The 14,663-nt window shown below is 39.4% G+C and overlaps 1 protein-coding gene across 9 annotated transcripts in view; it reads left to right on the forward strand.

Annotated features, from left to right (window-relative positions):
- LOC132341495 (ubiquitin-associated protein 2-like) overlaps positions 1-14,663 on the forward strand; it is a 183,354-nt gene that overhangs the window by 85,619 nt on the left and 83,072 nt on the right. For all 9 annotated transcript variants that reach the window (XM_059873084.1, XM_059873076.1, XM_059873081.1 and 6 more), the window contains 3 exons: positions 6,587-6,654; positions 8,893-9,091; positions 10,056-10,260. In XM_059873084.1, coding sequence (XP_059729067.1) covers positions 6,587-6,654; positions 8,893-9,091; positions 10,056-10,260 — 472 coding nt within the window. The remainder of the gene's footprint in view (positions 1-6,586; positions 6,655-8,892; positions 9,092-10,055; positions 10,261-14,663) is intronic.

Below are 14,663 nucleotides of genomic sequence, written 5' to 3' on the forward strand. Positions count from 1 at the left end.
GTGGGAGCTGCGGCTGGGGCTATGTCAGGATCGGCTTTATGGTTGATTTTTGGTTTTCTTTGCATTTAATTCTAGTTGCAGGGCCACTCTGCATGGCTGTAGGGCTGCCTCTGGTCTCAGCCATGCTGGGGGGAGGGGATCTGATGGTAAGATCTTAACAGCTGCGGCCAGCCTTGCTTTGGCCAGGGTTCTGCAGCCTCCCCCCCTTCCTGCCTGGCAGCTGCTGGGGCCCAGCCCAGTCAGAACGGGGCTTGCAGTCCCCCAGAGCCCCTGGAGAGGGGCCTAGCCCCCCACAGTAGAGCCTGCCTGGCCAAGCCCGGGACGGGGCCCAGCAGGCTTCCCGGGCCCAGCCATGATGGGACCTGGTGGGCCCAGGGCGTGTTACCTTCTTGCCCACCGGGAAAGAAAGAGGAAGTTCCTGGGTTTTTTCATCTTTAACATGTGTCTTTCACAGAGGCATGTTCAGCTCTTCAGTGGTTCAATAGACTGTTAGTTACACAAAAAAGCTTTTACATCACCTTCTTAAATTCCTCCCATGTCAAAACTATAACGCCATATTATCACAAGACTTTTATATAATTAAGTGCTGAAGTTTACTGTCAACTTTAGACTCCTCATTTGCTGCTTTTTGTTTTAAATCTGAATAATTGTTCCACTTAGTCCATTTCATGTTCATAATCTTAAAAAAGGAGCTAGTAATATGCTGAAGTTGGCACTTAATTGCTTCATTCCTGTTGTTTCATCATGATGCGTTGTGTAAAGTACTTATAAGAATTTGGGTTCTCATTCTTTAACAGGCAGGAGATGTCTTCATGTCTGCAATATATTTGGCATTTGTGATCATCATGCATGAAATTCACATTTATGATTCATATTTTCAGCTATTATATTAAAGCTTAAGTAGTTCAGAAAGCAAATTAGATAGCAAGAAACATGGAAAGGAAATCTTAGGTTTTAAGAAGTCTTTTATCCTTTATATGAACATCCATTATTTCAAGTTTATTTTCAGAAGAGATTGTCTGGGAAGTCATCCCTTTTGCCTCCTCCTCTAGGGTGGCATGTCAGTGTTATTCCCAGAAATGTGTGAATGTTTCAAATAACAGATATGAAAACTCCATCCTTACCTAATGAGAGGGACATGTCTTTCAAGAAAATGAAAAGAAGTTCTAAAATTCATCGGTTTTCTGTATCAATTACTGTCAGCAAAAGCTGGCAGCTTCTTTAAACCTTTCCTCTATTTCTGCAGTATATGCTAGAAGTAAACTAAGGGCTAAGGATACTGAAAATTTATGGCATTGTTTTTACCCCTGTTTGCTGGTACAATGCAGCATTTGTAATACAGGAGGGGTGTTGAGCAATGGGTAATTAACTATCTGTCCTGGTTTAGGGCAAATTTGGGAGAAAACCTCCTAAGGGGTGCCTCTAGAAAGCAGATTCAAGTGGCCCCTCCCACAACTGGTTTGGGAAAAGATTTACTTGGAGAAAAGTGGAAAAAAACCTGTTTATTTAACAAGCAAAGTAATCACAAGCATTAAAAAAAAAAAAAAAAGAAGAAGAATATTAAACAATAAAACCTCTTGCTGTTCTGAAGAGATGAACAATTCAGAAAGTCCTTTTTGTGAGGTGTAGCTCAGTTCGCTCAGTCTATCAGTCCCTCTGGTGCTGGAATGCAGTGTCCTGGGCCCTGGTGGGCCACAGGTGTGAGCTCCCGATGTTCTTCTGGGTTTTCAGTCTAGAGCAGGTTTGAAAAGTTCCAAGAAAAAGGAAAACCACAGTCCGGAGAACTTCTCTGTCTCAGCTAGCAAAAGAAAAACTAACTAAAAGCAAAGGAGAGCTCTCTCCCTCTCTGTGCTGCAGACAACACAGTCTGTGAGAAGGAGAAAAAATGCAGGGGAGCAAGTCCAGTTTCTCTAAACAATCTCCACGCTTCTTCTCTACCCCTTCGCTCTCAGAACTAGTCTTAAAGGTGCAGAACTTAATATCCAGCATAAACAGAACAGAAAATTTGGGATACAAGCATCATAAAGTCACCCCAGGACACTATCAAACTCAAGTAATTTGTGCATGAATCTTAAAGGAACAGCAAATGAAATTTCTAGCCTGTTGTTAATTTTTATTCATTTTGGTGTTCTGGAAAAATCCCTGTAACCTAGGAGAAAGTTATTCATGTGCTGGTGTTCAGAAAGAGTGAATGAAATGAGCTGCAGGCAAATTAGCCCAAAACATTCCTGGGGAAAAAATAAAATGGAATTATTTGGAAAAAAAAAAAAAAAAAGAAGCATAAGAATGCATTCACTGTAGTTGTATGAAAATAGGTCCACTTCAAATAAACCTGATATTTGTCTTTAAGTAAATTTCAAATTAACTGCAAAGACAGAGTATGTCCTTGTAAGAGATTTGATCTACATTTTTTGTTCTAAATATAATTACATGCTATCATGAAACACATTAGGTGGATTGAAATCTGCCATGAAAATTTTAGCCAATAAATCTTTTGCAGGAAGGCATTTCTAGGAGGGCTACAAAGTAATCCAGTCCCAGGCCAGATGCTATCTAGTGTCTTTATCAATGATTTGGAAGTAATAAGATCACTGTTGAATAAAATTTGTGAGAATTAAAAAAAAATTTTTGAATGGCCATTAAAAGTAAGCCAGTCATACAGAAATCTGAGGCGCTGCTAGACTTGACCTGTTCTCAAAGAAAAATACTTTAATATAGCCAAGTGCCCATTTGTTTTATAGGAATAAAGGCACACCTTCAGAACAAAGGGCTGGTGTCGGGAAAGCAGCAACTGAAAAATTTTCAGCATTGTAGCAGATGATGAAAAAGGAACAGCTCAGCATGATCTCCTAAAGAGGTGTTGCTGTGGCAAAAAAACCCTATTGTAGTCTTTTTGTCTTTAGGCACTCTTCCCTGTCTCTTAATTATTCTTGATTTATATTTCAGTATGTGAACTCTCCTGAACTTGATTCCGAAATACTGCATCCAATTATTCATTGCTTTTACAAAACAAAACATGTGGAAAATAGCTGAAAATATTTACTGATAGTATTGGTGCTTGAGAGTGAGATTTTTAGTTTACTCAATCTGAAAAGGTTACTTTATTAGCATATAATGGGTTCTTGTTTTAGTCTAGCAGAAAATGGCATAATGTGAACCTGTGGCTGGAAAATGGATCCATGCATTAAAATGTATTATAAACAATTCCAGCAGCATGACTAATGATTGAAACAACCAAGGAAGCTGATGTATTTGCTGTCTGCAGGTAAAGACCAGGCATTTTTTTAAAAAATATTTTTGTTTAAATGTGGTGCTCCCTAGTCAAGTACAAGTTAGGTGAAGGTGAGTGAAATTTCATGTTGTTTGACCTAAAAACAATTTGATTTCTGTGATTCAATTACTAGACAGGACTGGTTATTATCTTTAGTAATGAGTATTGAGCAAGTATATGTTATTGCAGGCCCCCAGCCAGGTAATAATTAGCATTGACTCCATGATTCTCAGAAGGCTGATCTATCACTTTATTATACTATACTAATTAAGAAACCCATTGCCCTTACAGATAGTCACGATACAGGTGGACCCAATTGGTCCTTCAATCTAAACACCATCACCATTGGCCAATTAAGAAACCACCCTTTGGTAAACAAATCTCCATAACACATTCCACATGTTCATAACAACAGGTGCAGCAAGTGAAGATAAGAATTGTTTATGATTATTTTCTCTGATCTTCTCACAGCCTTCCCCAGGACAATGCCTGGGAAAGTTGTGCATTGCTCTCTGTGGTCAGAGATCTGCTGCCACAAGTATAGTATGTTGTCCGTATGCTATTAAATAGACGAAACTCCTTGCAGTGAAAATTTGAGGTTGTATGGACAATGAAGGACTAGACAAATATTGAGGTACTGTAGATGGCTCTGGATTTTTCTCTTAAAATTGTGATTATGTTCTTCTGGCTGAATAAAATTAGGTTTAACTACAGAAGGGAAGAAATAGAATACATACTAATTGCTGGAAAGTGGTTGAAAGCAAACATTTTGTATATAATATTGTTAGTTTTCATTTTTATTTGAAACAATAGCAACACTTTAAAAAAAATAGTGGGAGTGTTTCCTTTACCAGGAAGCAGCACAAGAACTTGTTTTAATTTCTTTAACTTCAGTACATCACATCAAAACACTAATAAGGTTTTGTTATTTCTGATTTGTTGCTGTTGAGTTTTTATGAGCATGCCAGAGTAGATTTTCTTGTGGTCCTCACTTATCAACTGTCCATAGGACCTGGTAGCTTAGTTGTTAAATATATTCTATGTCTGGTGATTGGAGAATGATTTTTATAATAGAAACAGGAGATTAAAAGCACAGACATTTCACTGCAGATGGAGGAAATACCCTTGTGGGGCCGCTGCTTGTGAATGGTTCTTAACTGTTCATTCAGTCCTGGGAAAATGCCAGAGCCTCAGTGAAAGATTTGTGAGTGTAGTGTACAGTGAGTGTAAATAACTTTGTTAGGAACTGATATTACTTCTAAGAAATACTAAATACATCTGTGTAATAAAGCTTTTCAGCTGCTGCTGCACAAAATATGTGTTTGGACAAATGCTGTAATCCCAGCAGACTTTTGGATTAGGTGTTTGGAGCTTGTGGCAGTGAGTTTGCTGCAGGGTGTAGTGTAAACTTCAATGTAGCCAAGCTGGTGGCTGGAGATGTCTATTTTGCATGCTGGTTCACTTAAAAAGAACATTTCCTCTTTTACGTCAAGCATGCTTTTGCATTATCACAAACATCCTCAGGCTCCTTGATTTGCTTAGTTTTCAGGATTCATCAGTGTTTTGGCCATGGTTCGTCTTATCCTGGGTATTGTGAGCATGAGAAACTTTCGACATTACAAAGAATTTGCTATTTAACTAAGAAATTGCAAACCATAAGCTGCTTCTTGTGCCATTAGCTGACCTCCTTGTGCCATATAATGCAGGAGTCTCATAACACCACAGAAAGTACTGTACACTGTTATAAAATAACATGTGTGGTGGGGAAAGAGCTGAGCGATAGAGAAACAGCCTTTTAAATTGGAAATATGCTTGAGCTGAATCTTCTTTGTTTTGGTCAGTACATAGAGTTGCAGGCTGGCAGCATTATGCTCAGGACAGAGTTGTATTCCAGAAAGATGGTATTAAAATATGTTGTTTTAGCAGGAAGGGAAGGAAATTAAGGGAGGAATTGTGGTGGTACTAATTTTTTTCATGACACAGCTAGGGGAGAGCACATGAAACATTTGAACTTTGCCTCTAAGTACTAAGTGATTTGCTCCCAGTCAGACCTTCTGCATCCTACTTAATTTAAATGTTTCATAGAAGAATCCCACATGACCATGTACAGGGACATACGTGCTTTCAGTAAAACTGCCTGTGGGATGGCAGATGAAATTGCCTCATATCTGTGATGTCCTTTAAACTGGGCTGCTAGCAATTAAAAATGCATAATTTCCTGGAAGAGCTACAATCAAATGTCACGTTCTAAAGGGATTCTTCGTGCGTGTTTGAATAGGTCAGTTATTCTTTAATCTAAATACACAGCTACACCAAAGTAGTTAAGGGTGATTTTGTGCAAATTTAAATTAAAATATAACCATTATACAGTCATATCTCTTCATATCTCTGCCTTGTTAAACCAAACCTGCACTGGCGTAACACTTATTCTGGTTTGTAAGTATTCCTGTCAATAGAAATGAATTAGCCATAGAAGTTGTAGTTGTTTAACTACTATTTTTCTAAAAAGAAAAGCTATTAAAAAAATTCCAAACAAGAAACAATCAACCTCCCTACAAACCAAAATCACCCCCTTTCCCCCCAAATGCCAACCAACCAGCTCCCCCTCCCCGACTACCTGTGCAAGTATCTATTGGAACAGCATGGTGGAAGCAGTAGTTTTCTGCTGTGGATGGTTTGACTTGTTATACTAGTATAAGCAATTGCACAGTTCTCCCTTTATTGTTTTCAAACTCGTGCTTGCAGAGCAATCTGTTTAAGATGGTTTTGCCACTCTTAGAAGTGCCAAGAAGGAACCATGAATGCTAGTTCACTGTACATACCTGAGTGCAAACCTGCTTCCACTGATGATGTGAGCTGAAATGTAAAACAGAGATACATGAAATGAGTGGGAACAGTACAATGCGTTAGACTTCTGCAACGAGATTTATCAGAGCTGCTCTATGGAGTCCTAAATTATGTCTGCACACTGATGATATACCAGCTGTCGCATTAATTACTTTCAACTGGTATAGTTTTCAGTTAAACTATTTCCCAAACTGATCTATGTTTATATACATTAGTATACCGTTCAGTAGATGAAATTTCCTAACACTTTCATTAAATTGGTATTTGATTCTGTGGAGAAGACTTTGCTGAAGTTCGACTACATGTTTTTGTCTTTTTAAGCAGAGCTGCAGAATAACTGGTTGTAATGATAGTTTGACTTTAATTTTAAAAGTGCGTGACCAAGATGGAATTTTTGAAGATGTCACAGTACTGGTGTGAGCATGTGCATGATTAAAATAACTCTTCCCCCCTACACACTTTTTTCAGCTTTCTGAAACAAAAGTCTTCACTGCTTCCTCTGTTCCAGCTGAGAATCATGTGACTCCTAGGCAAAGGTAAGATCTTCTTCCATAGTTTGCCTATACCTTAAAATCTTTCTGCTTGTTGAAGCAATGCTAGCTTGCACATATAAAACATTGACTAAAACACAGGGCAGCCTTGGCCAGAGATTGGTCAAGCTAGTTTCAAAATTGTGAGTCTTGCTTTTGTGGGTTCCTGTGTTACCTAACATTGACTACAGAAGTGGAGCCAAACTTAGAAAATCCATGAACATAATACTGACTTCTGCACAAAGACTGCTTACTGGCAGGAACAAAAATAGCTGGTAAGAAAACTGTGCTGCTGTTGTTGAAAGGGAAGCTCTGGCTTTGCTGTCCAGAAAATGAAAACTCTGCCCCTGTAGATGTAGAAAGTGTTCAGAATATAGTGCTCTGACAAATATGTTGACAGAAAAGCTTGTGTTGCTTACCAGGAAAATCACCTTCTTGCCATCACTATTACTTGCCTTAACTGATGATATAGAGTTCAGTTAGAGAATGGCAAATATGGCAGTTGCTGCCTTTGCTTGTCTTTGTCTTGACAAAATGCCTGGCCAATTATGTGGAATCAGCTGCCTGCATTAGCCTCACAGAGCAGGTTAAGGTTGTATGATGAAGACTTCTGTAGTTGGATAGCAAGAGATCTGAAAACTAGATTGCCTAATGGTCCCAAACATCCTGATACAGCTGTACTGCTATACTTCAGACTGCGGCAAAATTTTCATTATAATATGGGCGTGACCTGGAGGAGGGATGGTGTCAGTTGGCTTACAGTGTATATTCCATTCCTTTCCTTCTTAAAGGTGATATGGCAGGAGGGTTGGACTAGATGATCTCCACAGGTCCCTTTGAAACCTAACTATTCTGTGATATGTTCACATGTTTGTTGTTTTAATGCAAATATTCTTCCAGTGGATGTCCCTCAATTTATGTTAGAAAATATTTTAGTGCATCAGCCCTAGTTCTGGTGTATTGTTTTGTGGTTTGTGTTTTTTTGTTTCGGCTGTTTGTTTGGTTTTTTACTTGCCATAAGAAAGGCTTGGACATTAAAAAAATCTATGCTAATCAAAGTTCTGGAAGCAGCTCTTCAGCCCAAGCCTGTGGTATATTTAGGATAAACTTAAGTCAGAATTTTTTGAGTAGATTTATTTTATTGTCTGAATGCTTTGCTTTTCCTTGGATAAACCTGTGTTAAACATGTGTAGGTGCTAGTAGGCCATTTTAAATGTAAGAAAATTCACATTTCTCATCCTGCTCAGGTATGTATGGTAAAGTAATTTTGGATATGTGTCTACTATCTGAGAAATGTAGCTTTTATTTCCACTGCTTCTTGTGACTTCCATACTGTTAGTGTTCAGGAAAACATAATCACGGAATGATTATATGCACGTGCTTTTATTGACGAGCTCTGGGTGTCAGGGGTACAGACCCAAATCTGACTCCAACATGGGTTCGGGATTAACATGTTTTTATACCCTTATCGTTATATAACTACATATTAATTATTAAACTTATATTTTTCTATTGTATACATTGATTTCATCCAAGCATGGATTTTGTACTTTCCACCAAACCCCCCCAACATCGTTTCTCGTGATTCTTGTTACGATTAAACAATAATTATATCTAATTACCAAACAATCATCACATTTAACAATCATATTATTTATCATAGTCATTAAATGATTATACAGGTGCAGCCTAACGTTTTCCCAGGGACTACCTTAACATTTTCCAAGGGATTACCTTAACATTTTCCCAGGGCCTACCAGACCTATCCTTCTTTTCTAACTCCTCTGAATATTCCATGATTTTAGAAATATTTTATCCCTATACTATCAATACCATCACATACTCAATTGCTGCATGTGACTTAATTCTTTACTGTCTGTATACCTACCCCATACAGAGGTAGAACTTTGATCCCTTGCTCTGTGATATACAGAGAATGTGAATTATCAATATATATAAAGAGTTGACTGGAGGGATCAGCTTAAACACAATGTATCTTTTATGACTTGTCTCCAGTTACTTAGTTATATTAATCATATAGGTTATTTATGTGATACATGATGATATACATTTGATAATGATTTAAATGAGAGCAAAGAATTTATATTCCAGCTGTAGTGGTAAGTTTCAGCTAGCAGAATAATTCTGTTGCTGGTATGGCAGCTTTAGTATTAGTGCTTTCTTCAGTTTCAGCACAGTCTAATCATCGTGTTTATTCTAGCCAAACTTTGCTTTGTCTTACAGCATTGATTTGGTAACACTGCTTCAAAAGCCCGAAAAGCCTGTGACCCTTACCCAAGAGACAGAAGGCAACTCATTTGAGGCTCCCCAGCAACAAACCTTTGGCCAAGCCCTGGTTTTCACAAATTCTCAGCACAGCACCCAGATGGCATCAGGAACTGGCAGCTCCAGTGCTGTAAACTCTTATTCTCCTCAAAGTCTGGTAAAAATACCTTATGCTTTCTAAATATTCCTAATGAGTAAATATTTCAGGTTAAGTAACTTTTCCAGTACTGGCCATTTAATGAGATGGTTCAGTATTTATAAAATTCAGGTTGCAAATGTTGAAGGAATTCTTAATTTCATTCCTTCCATTCACACACACAAAATAAAGTTTACTTTTTTTTCTGGTTTTGCTAAGTAGTTGTTTTTCAGTTCACATGAAGTACTTGTATTAATTTTTGAGTAGAGAGCAGATGTATTTACTGCATGCTGATTTAGGATGAAATCAATTGTTTATAGTGAAGAGTTCTATGCCAGAAAACTGTGTTATTTGCAAACACATATCTGACTGCTTTTTGTGGAAACCTGATTATTTCTGAGTCAATTGTGAGGGCTTGAAATTGGGAACTTAAACTGATTTTCACAGAATAAATGCAACTATTAGTAAATGCATGCTATTTTAAGATGCATGGATTAAAGTACATCAGTATTGTCATAGTCAGTGATGAATTTATATCAGTGATAACCAGAGAGGGTCTGGTCATATGCTGCTGATTTTTTTATTGGTCATAAACTAAAGCACAAGAAGTGACACCTCAACATGAGGAAGAACTTCTTTACATTGAGGGTGGCAAAGCACTACAACAGCTGCACAGGGAGGCTGTAGAGTCTCCCTCTCTGAAGACGTTCAAAACCTACCTGGACCTGCTTCTGTGTCACCTGATCTGAATGACCCTGCCCTGGCAGGGAGTTGGACTGGATGATCTCCAGAGGTCCCTTCTGACTCTAACAATTCTGTGATTTATTAGTAATCTAGGACTGAAGAGGTTTTGGTTGCTGCCAAATAGCAGTTGTAGGCATTGACCCTACGGTTATGTTCAAATTCTTTTCAATTTCTCTTTCCCCCTTCTTCTTTTTTTTTTTTTTTTGTTTTTTTTTTTTTTTTTTTTTTTGTCTCTTGGTAGTCTGCAGTTCTTTGTCCTGGCTTTCGAGAACGTGGGTCTCCTAAACTGACAAACTCTACTGGATCCCAAATCTTGAACCAATTGAAATCTCCAGGTTTGGGTCAGTTTACCTCTCAACAAAACAATAATAGTTCTACTACCACTACCACATCATCCTGGGATCAAAAACCGCCCATTACCCAGGCTTCAGTCCTTAGTCAGTTTGGTGAGTGCTTTGATATAGCTTTCTCTCTGTTAGCCTATAAGATGTCTTAATGCCAATAGCAGTTTAAAATGGCCTTAAATGAAAAACTTTTGTAAAAAAACATAATCCTAATAATATAATTGGTTACAGCATTGTGTTACACTTAGTTGCTGATAATAGACATTATATCACAAACTAAGTTTTGAGAGGCTTATGTCTATCTATAAATGTCATTGAATCTTTAGAGGTTGTTGAGCTTTCATGTAATGACATCTTTGATTTAATATGCTTGAATATTTAAATGGAATTTTGTTGTGATTGTGTTGTGGTTTAACCCCAGCTCACAACCAAGTCCTATGTAGCTGCTCACTCCCTTTCCCACCAGTGGGACTGGGGAGACAATCAGAAGAGTAAAAGTGAGAAAACTTGTGGGTTGAGATAAAGACAATTTAATAGGGAAAGCAAAAGCCACACAGTCAAGCAAAGCAAACTAAGGAATTTGTTCACCCCTTCCCATGGGCAAGCAGGTGTTCGGCCATCTCCAGGAAATCAGGGCTCCATCATGTGTAATGGTGACTTGTGAAGACAAATGCCATCACTCCAAAAATCTTCCCCCTTCTCCTTCTTCCCCCATCTTATATACTGAGCATTATGTCTCATGGTCTGGAATATCCCTTGGGTCAGTTTGAGTCACCTGTCCCAACTGTCTCTTCCCAACCTCCCACACACCCCCAGCCTCCTCCCCAGCATGGCCGTACAAGGAGCAGAAAATGCCTTGACTCTGTGTAAGCTCAGCAATAACAAAAACACCTCTATATTATCAACCCTGTGTTCAGCACAAATCCAAAGCATAGCCCCATACCAGCCACTGGGAAGAAAATTAACTGTACCCCAACCAAAACCAGTACACTTTGTTTCTCAACAAATCCTGGAAAATACCTATTTTCAGTGCGCCTATGCTGTTTCTAGGTTGTAACATATTTTGTCTTTTTCCCCAATTTTTTCTCTTCTCATCATTGCATGAATTTTGACTGAGTACTACATAATTTCTTCATAATGTGCATCACATCTCAGCATTCCTTCCCAGTGTGAAGTCTATGTGTGCTGAAAATGATGCAGGTTACCCATTTTTTCTATTCATAATTGTATGGATTTTCCATTTATTTGAGTAAAATTAGTAGAAACAGTGAAAATGACAAACACTTGGTTTTACAGTGTAGTTCCTAGCAATATTCTCACTGTGAAGAGTGACAGCTCTTGTAGCTCTCTGTTGTGTGAGTGTATGTTTCCAGATAGATAAGCAGACAAACTGGTAGCAGTTATAATCTTTGACATGCAGATATTCTGAAAAAATGTTTATGTACATTTTAAGTTGATTTCTAATACACTTCAACTGTATAAAAAAACCTTCACACTGCAAATGCGTGCATCTCTTACGGTTGTTGACCAGTGCCCTGAGATACTTTCACTGTCTGAAAATAAGAAAGGGGAAGTCTTGGGAAAAACCCTGTAAGCATCCAGAGTCTCTTGACTTTCAGCCATATTGAGGTAGTAGATGACTTCTTATTTCTGTTGAAAATATTTTCTTCTGTAGGGGCAAGGGAATCCTAACTCATAATACCACTAAGTTGCAACTCTAGACCCCCTCAGAAGTAATCACATTTTATCATCACAATTAATTGCCATAAAACTTGCAGTGTGACTAAAATAGTCAGTAACAGGTTTTGGGGCCTAATGTGTGATAATGTTCACTGTATGAATAGGTTTGCTTTTATATTTTTTAAGAAACTCAAGGCAAGCAGCTCGGGTGCAGGTGCATTTTGCAGCAGAGCAGGGGATCTATAGGAAGTGGTTGGTGATGGTGTCCTGAACTGGGGAAACCCCAAGAGAGCATTGAGACTGTCTTAAGTTACAAGATGTGGCTGGGGGTGTGTATCCTATTGCCATCTGTTAGAAGTGAGGCAGTTATCTTCTGTTAATTGGGCCACCTGTTAAAACCAAGTGGGGCAGTTTTCTTTATCTCTTCCATGACAAATTCTCCCTCTGGTGAGATATCTTCTGTTAATGGGCTATTGAGTCTCTCTGCATGACTAATAAAATGACATCATCCCATTGTGAGGTGCTCTGCCCAGAGGGAGGAGCCAAGAATCCCTACCTGGATATTTTATGAAAAATCCCTTCACCAGGATTTCTTCTCCTGGGAAGCTGGGAAGCTTCAGCTTCTCCATGTTTTGCTCCTCTGGAATGTGATTTGGAGAATTGTTTACCTAGCATGTGAATTGTTTTTAATTAATGGCCAGTCACAGCCAGCTGTGTCAGACTCTCTGAGTCTGTCATGGGTTTTTGTTACCATTCTTTTCTAGCCTTCTGATGTCTCCTTAATCTTTCTTTACTATAGTTTTAGTATATAATTTTCTTTTAATACAATATCATAAAATAATAAATCAGCCTTCTTAGAACTTGGAGTCAATTCTCATCTCTCACCTTGTCCTGGGGACCCTCAACACCACAACACAGCATTCCTACCTGGATATAGTCTGAGAATTGCAACACCACAAGCAGCCTTTTCACACTGGATTCCCAGAGGAGCAGCTTTCTTCTCCACTGGATTCCCAGATGAAGACCAGGCCCATCTACACCGCCACTGGACCTTCAGAGGAAAACTACAGCCTTCTACAGGATCACTGCTTCAACAGAACCACATTTGTCACTCCAGGAGGACTGCAGCCACCATTTAATCAGACTGCTACCAACACCCCGACCAACAGGGTGTCAGGTCGTGTTCTGACTGTCAGTGTTTAGTATTACTGCATTTTTCTTTTCTCTTTTTTTTTCCTAATAAAGAACTGTTATTCCTACTCGTATATCTTTGCCCGAGAGGCCCTTAATTTCAAATTTATAATAATTCAGAGGGAGGGGGTTTACATTTTTCATTTTGAGGGAGGCTCCTGCCTTCCTTAACAGACACCTGTCTTTTCAAACCAAGATGGATTTTGGTGGCCAACGTGAGGCACAAGGGCATCGAGAGAAAAAGGGTGAGAAAAGGAATAACAGTTCTTGAGTAACCTAATTTTTGTGTGCTGGATATAGAAACCTCATTAGGTGTCACCATGTGGTCTAGCTTACCCTGGTTCGGGTGGCATGTGGTCGTGGCTGTATTTCTCCCATTTGCAGGCCCTTACCTAAGCATGGGTCCTATAACTAAGGCTACTGTGGCTATTATCCAGTTTGCTTTATAGGTTAATAAGGTGAAGAATTCATGGATCTTTAACTTCCTCTGGAAGGCAGGATCATGGGTTCAGAGCTATCACACACTAACTGTGTTTTTCAGTTACTTTAAGAATGGTACCTACTGTGAGGAAATGACACCAGGAGAAATTTTCTCCCAACCCTTCAACCAGCTCTTTGGATCTATCCCACCAGTTTTTGAAGGGTTCAAATCCTCTCTAAATGCTAATGATATCATACAGTGGTTGGTGTTGCTGATATGCCTGTTAAGCCTGTTCCATTTATCATTAAGAGATAAGGGAAGATTGACTTGGATAACCACCCTGATACCTACCCCAGAGAATAGGAATGCTGCTACAGACCCTGACACTACCCTTGGGACTAGGGATGTTGTTCCACAGCCCACCTCAGAAATGAACCACCCGGATTGGATGGGGGTTCTGGTGAAAGAGATACACAGGATGAGACAGATGCTGAAGGAGTATATTTCCCCAACTGTAGAGAAACCCTCCCCCTGCCTCGAAGAGTGAGAGTCTAATAGTGCACCAGTAGAACCCATAGACATTACAACCATCCAGGTTCCAGCTGAACTGAAAGGGCAGTCACAGCCAGCAGCAGTCGCCCCTGTGGAAACAAGGAAGTCTAAGATGAAATCAGAGCACCCAGATAATAATGATAAGAAAGGAGGGCCTTCACAACCTGCAGGGGAGCCAATGGTTGAGATCATCACGCAGTCCCTGACATACAAAAGTCTCTATAATCTGCAGAAAGACATTGTATGACAGGGGTGTGAAGCCTATACAACCTGGTTACTTTGGGTCTGGGACCTTATGGATACAGGTGTGCAACTGGATGGTGGTGAGGCAAGGAATTTGGGACCCTTGACCCAGGAATCAGGTATGACTCAGGTATTTTTAAGGGAGCCAGGGCCCCTTTCTGTCTGGGAGCAGCTTTTAATTTGTCAGAGAGAGGTTTGTCCACGGGGAGAGAATGCAGGAGCACCACCAAAGAATGCGCTGGAAAACCCTTGAGGAAGGGATCCAACAGCTGAGAGAAGTGGCAGTATTGAAGGTACTCTTTGGGAGGGATGGACAGCATGATAATGACCCCAACAAGGTCAGGTGCCCAGGGCAAATGTTGTGGAGTCTGGCAAATCTAGGGCCATCTCAATACACCACCTTCATTGCAATGATTAA

The sequence above is a fragment of the Haemorhous mexicanus genome, chromosome W (assembly GCF_027477595.1).
Source record: "Haemorhous mexicanus isolate bHaeMex1 chromosome W, bHaeMex1.pri, whole genome shotgun sequence".
In the NCBI taxonomy this organism is placed as follows: Eukaryota; Metazoa; Chordata; class Aves; order Passeriformes; family Fringillidae; genus Haemorhous; species Haemorhous mexicanus.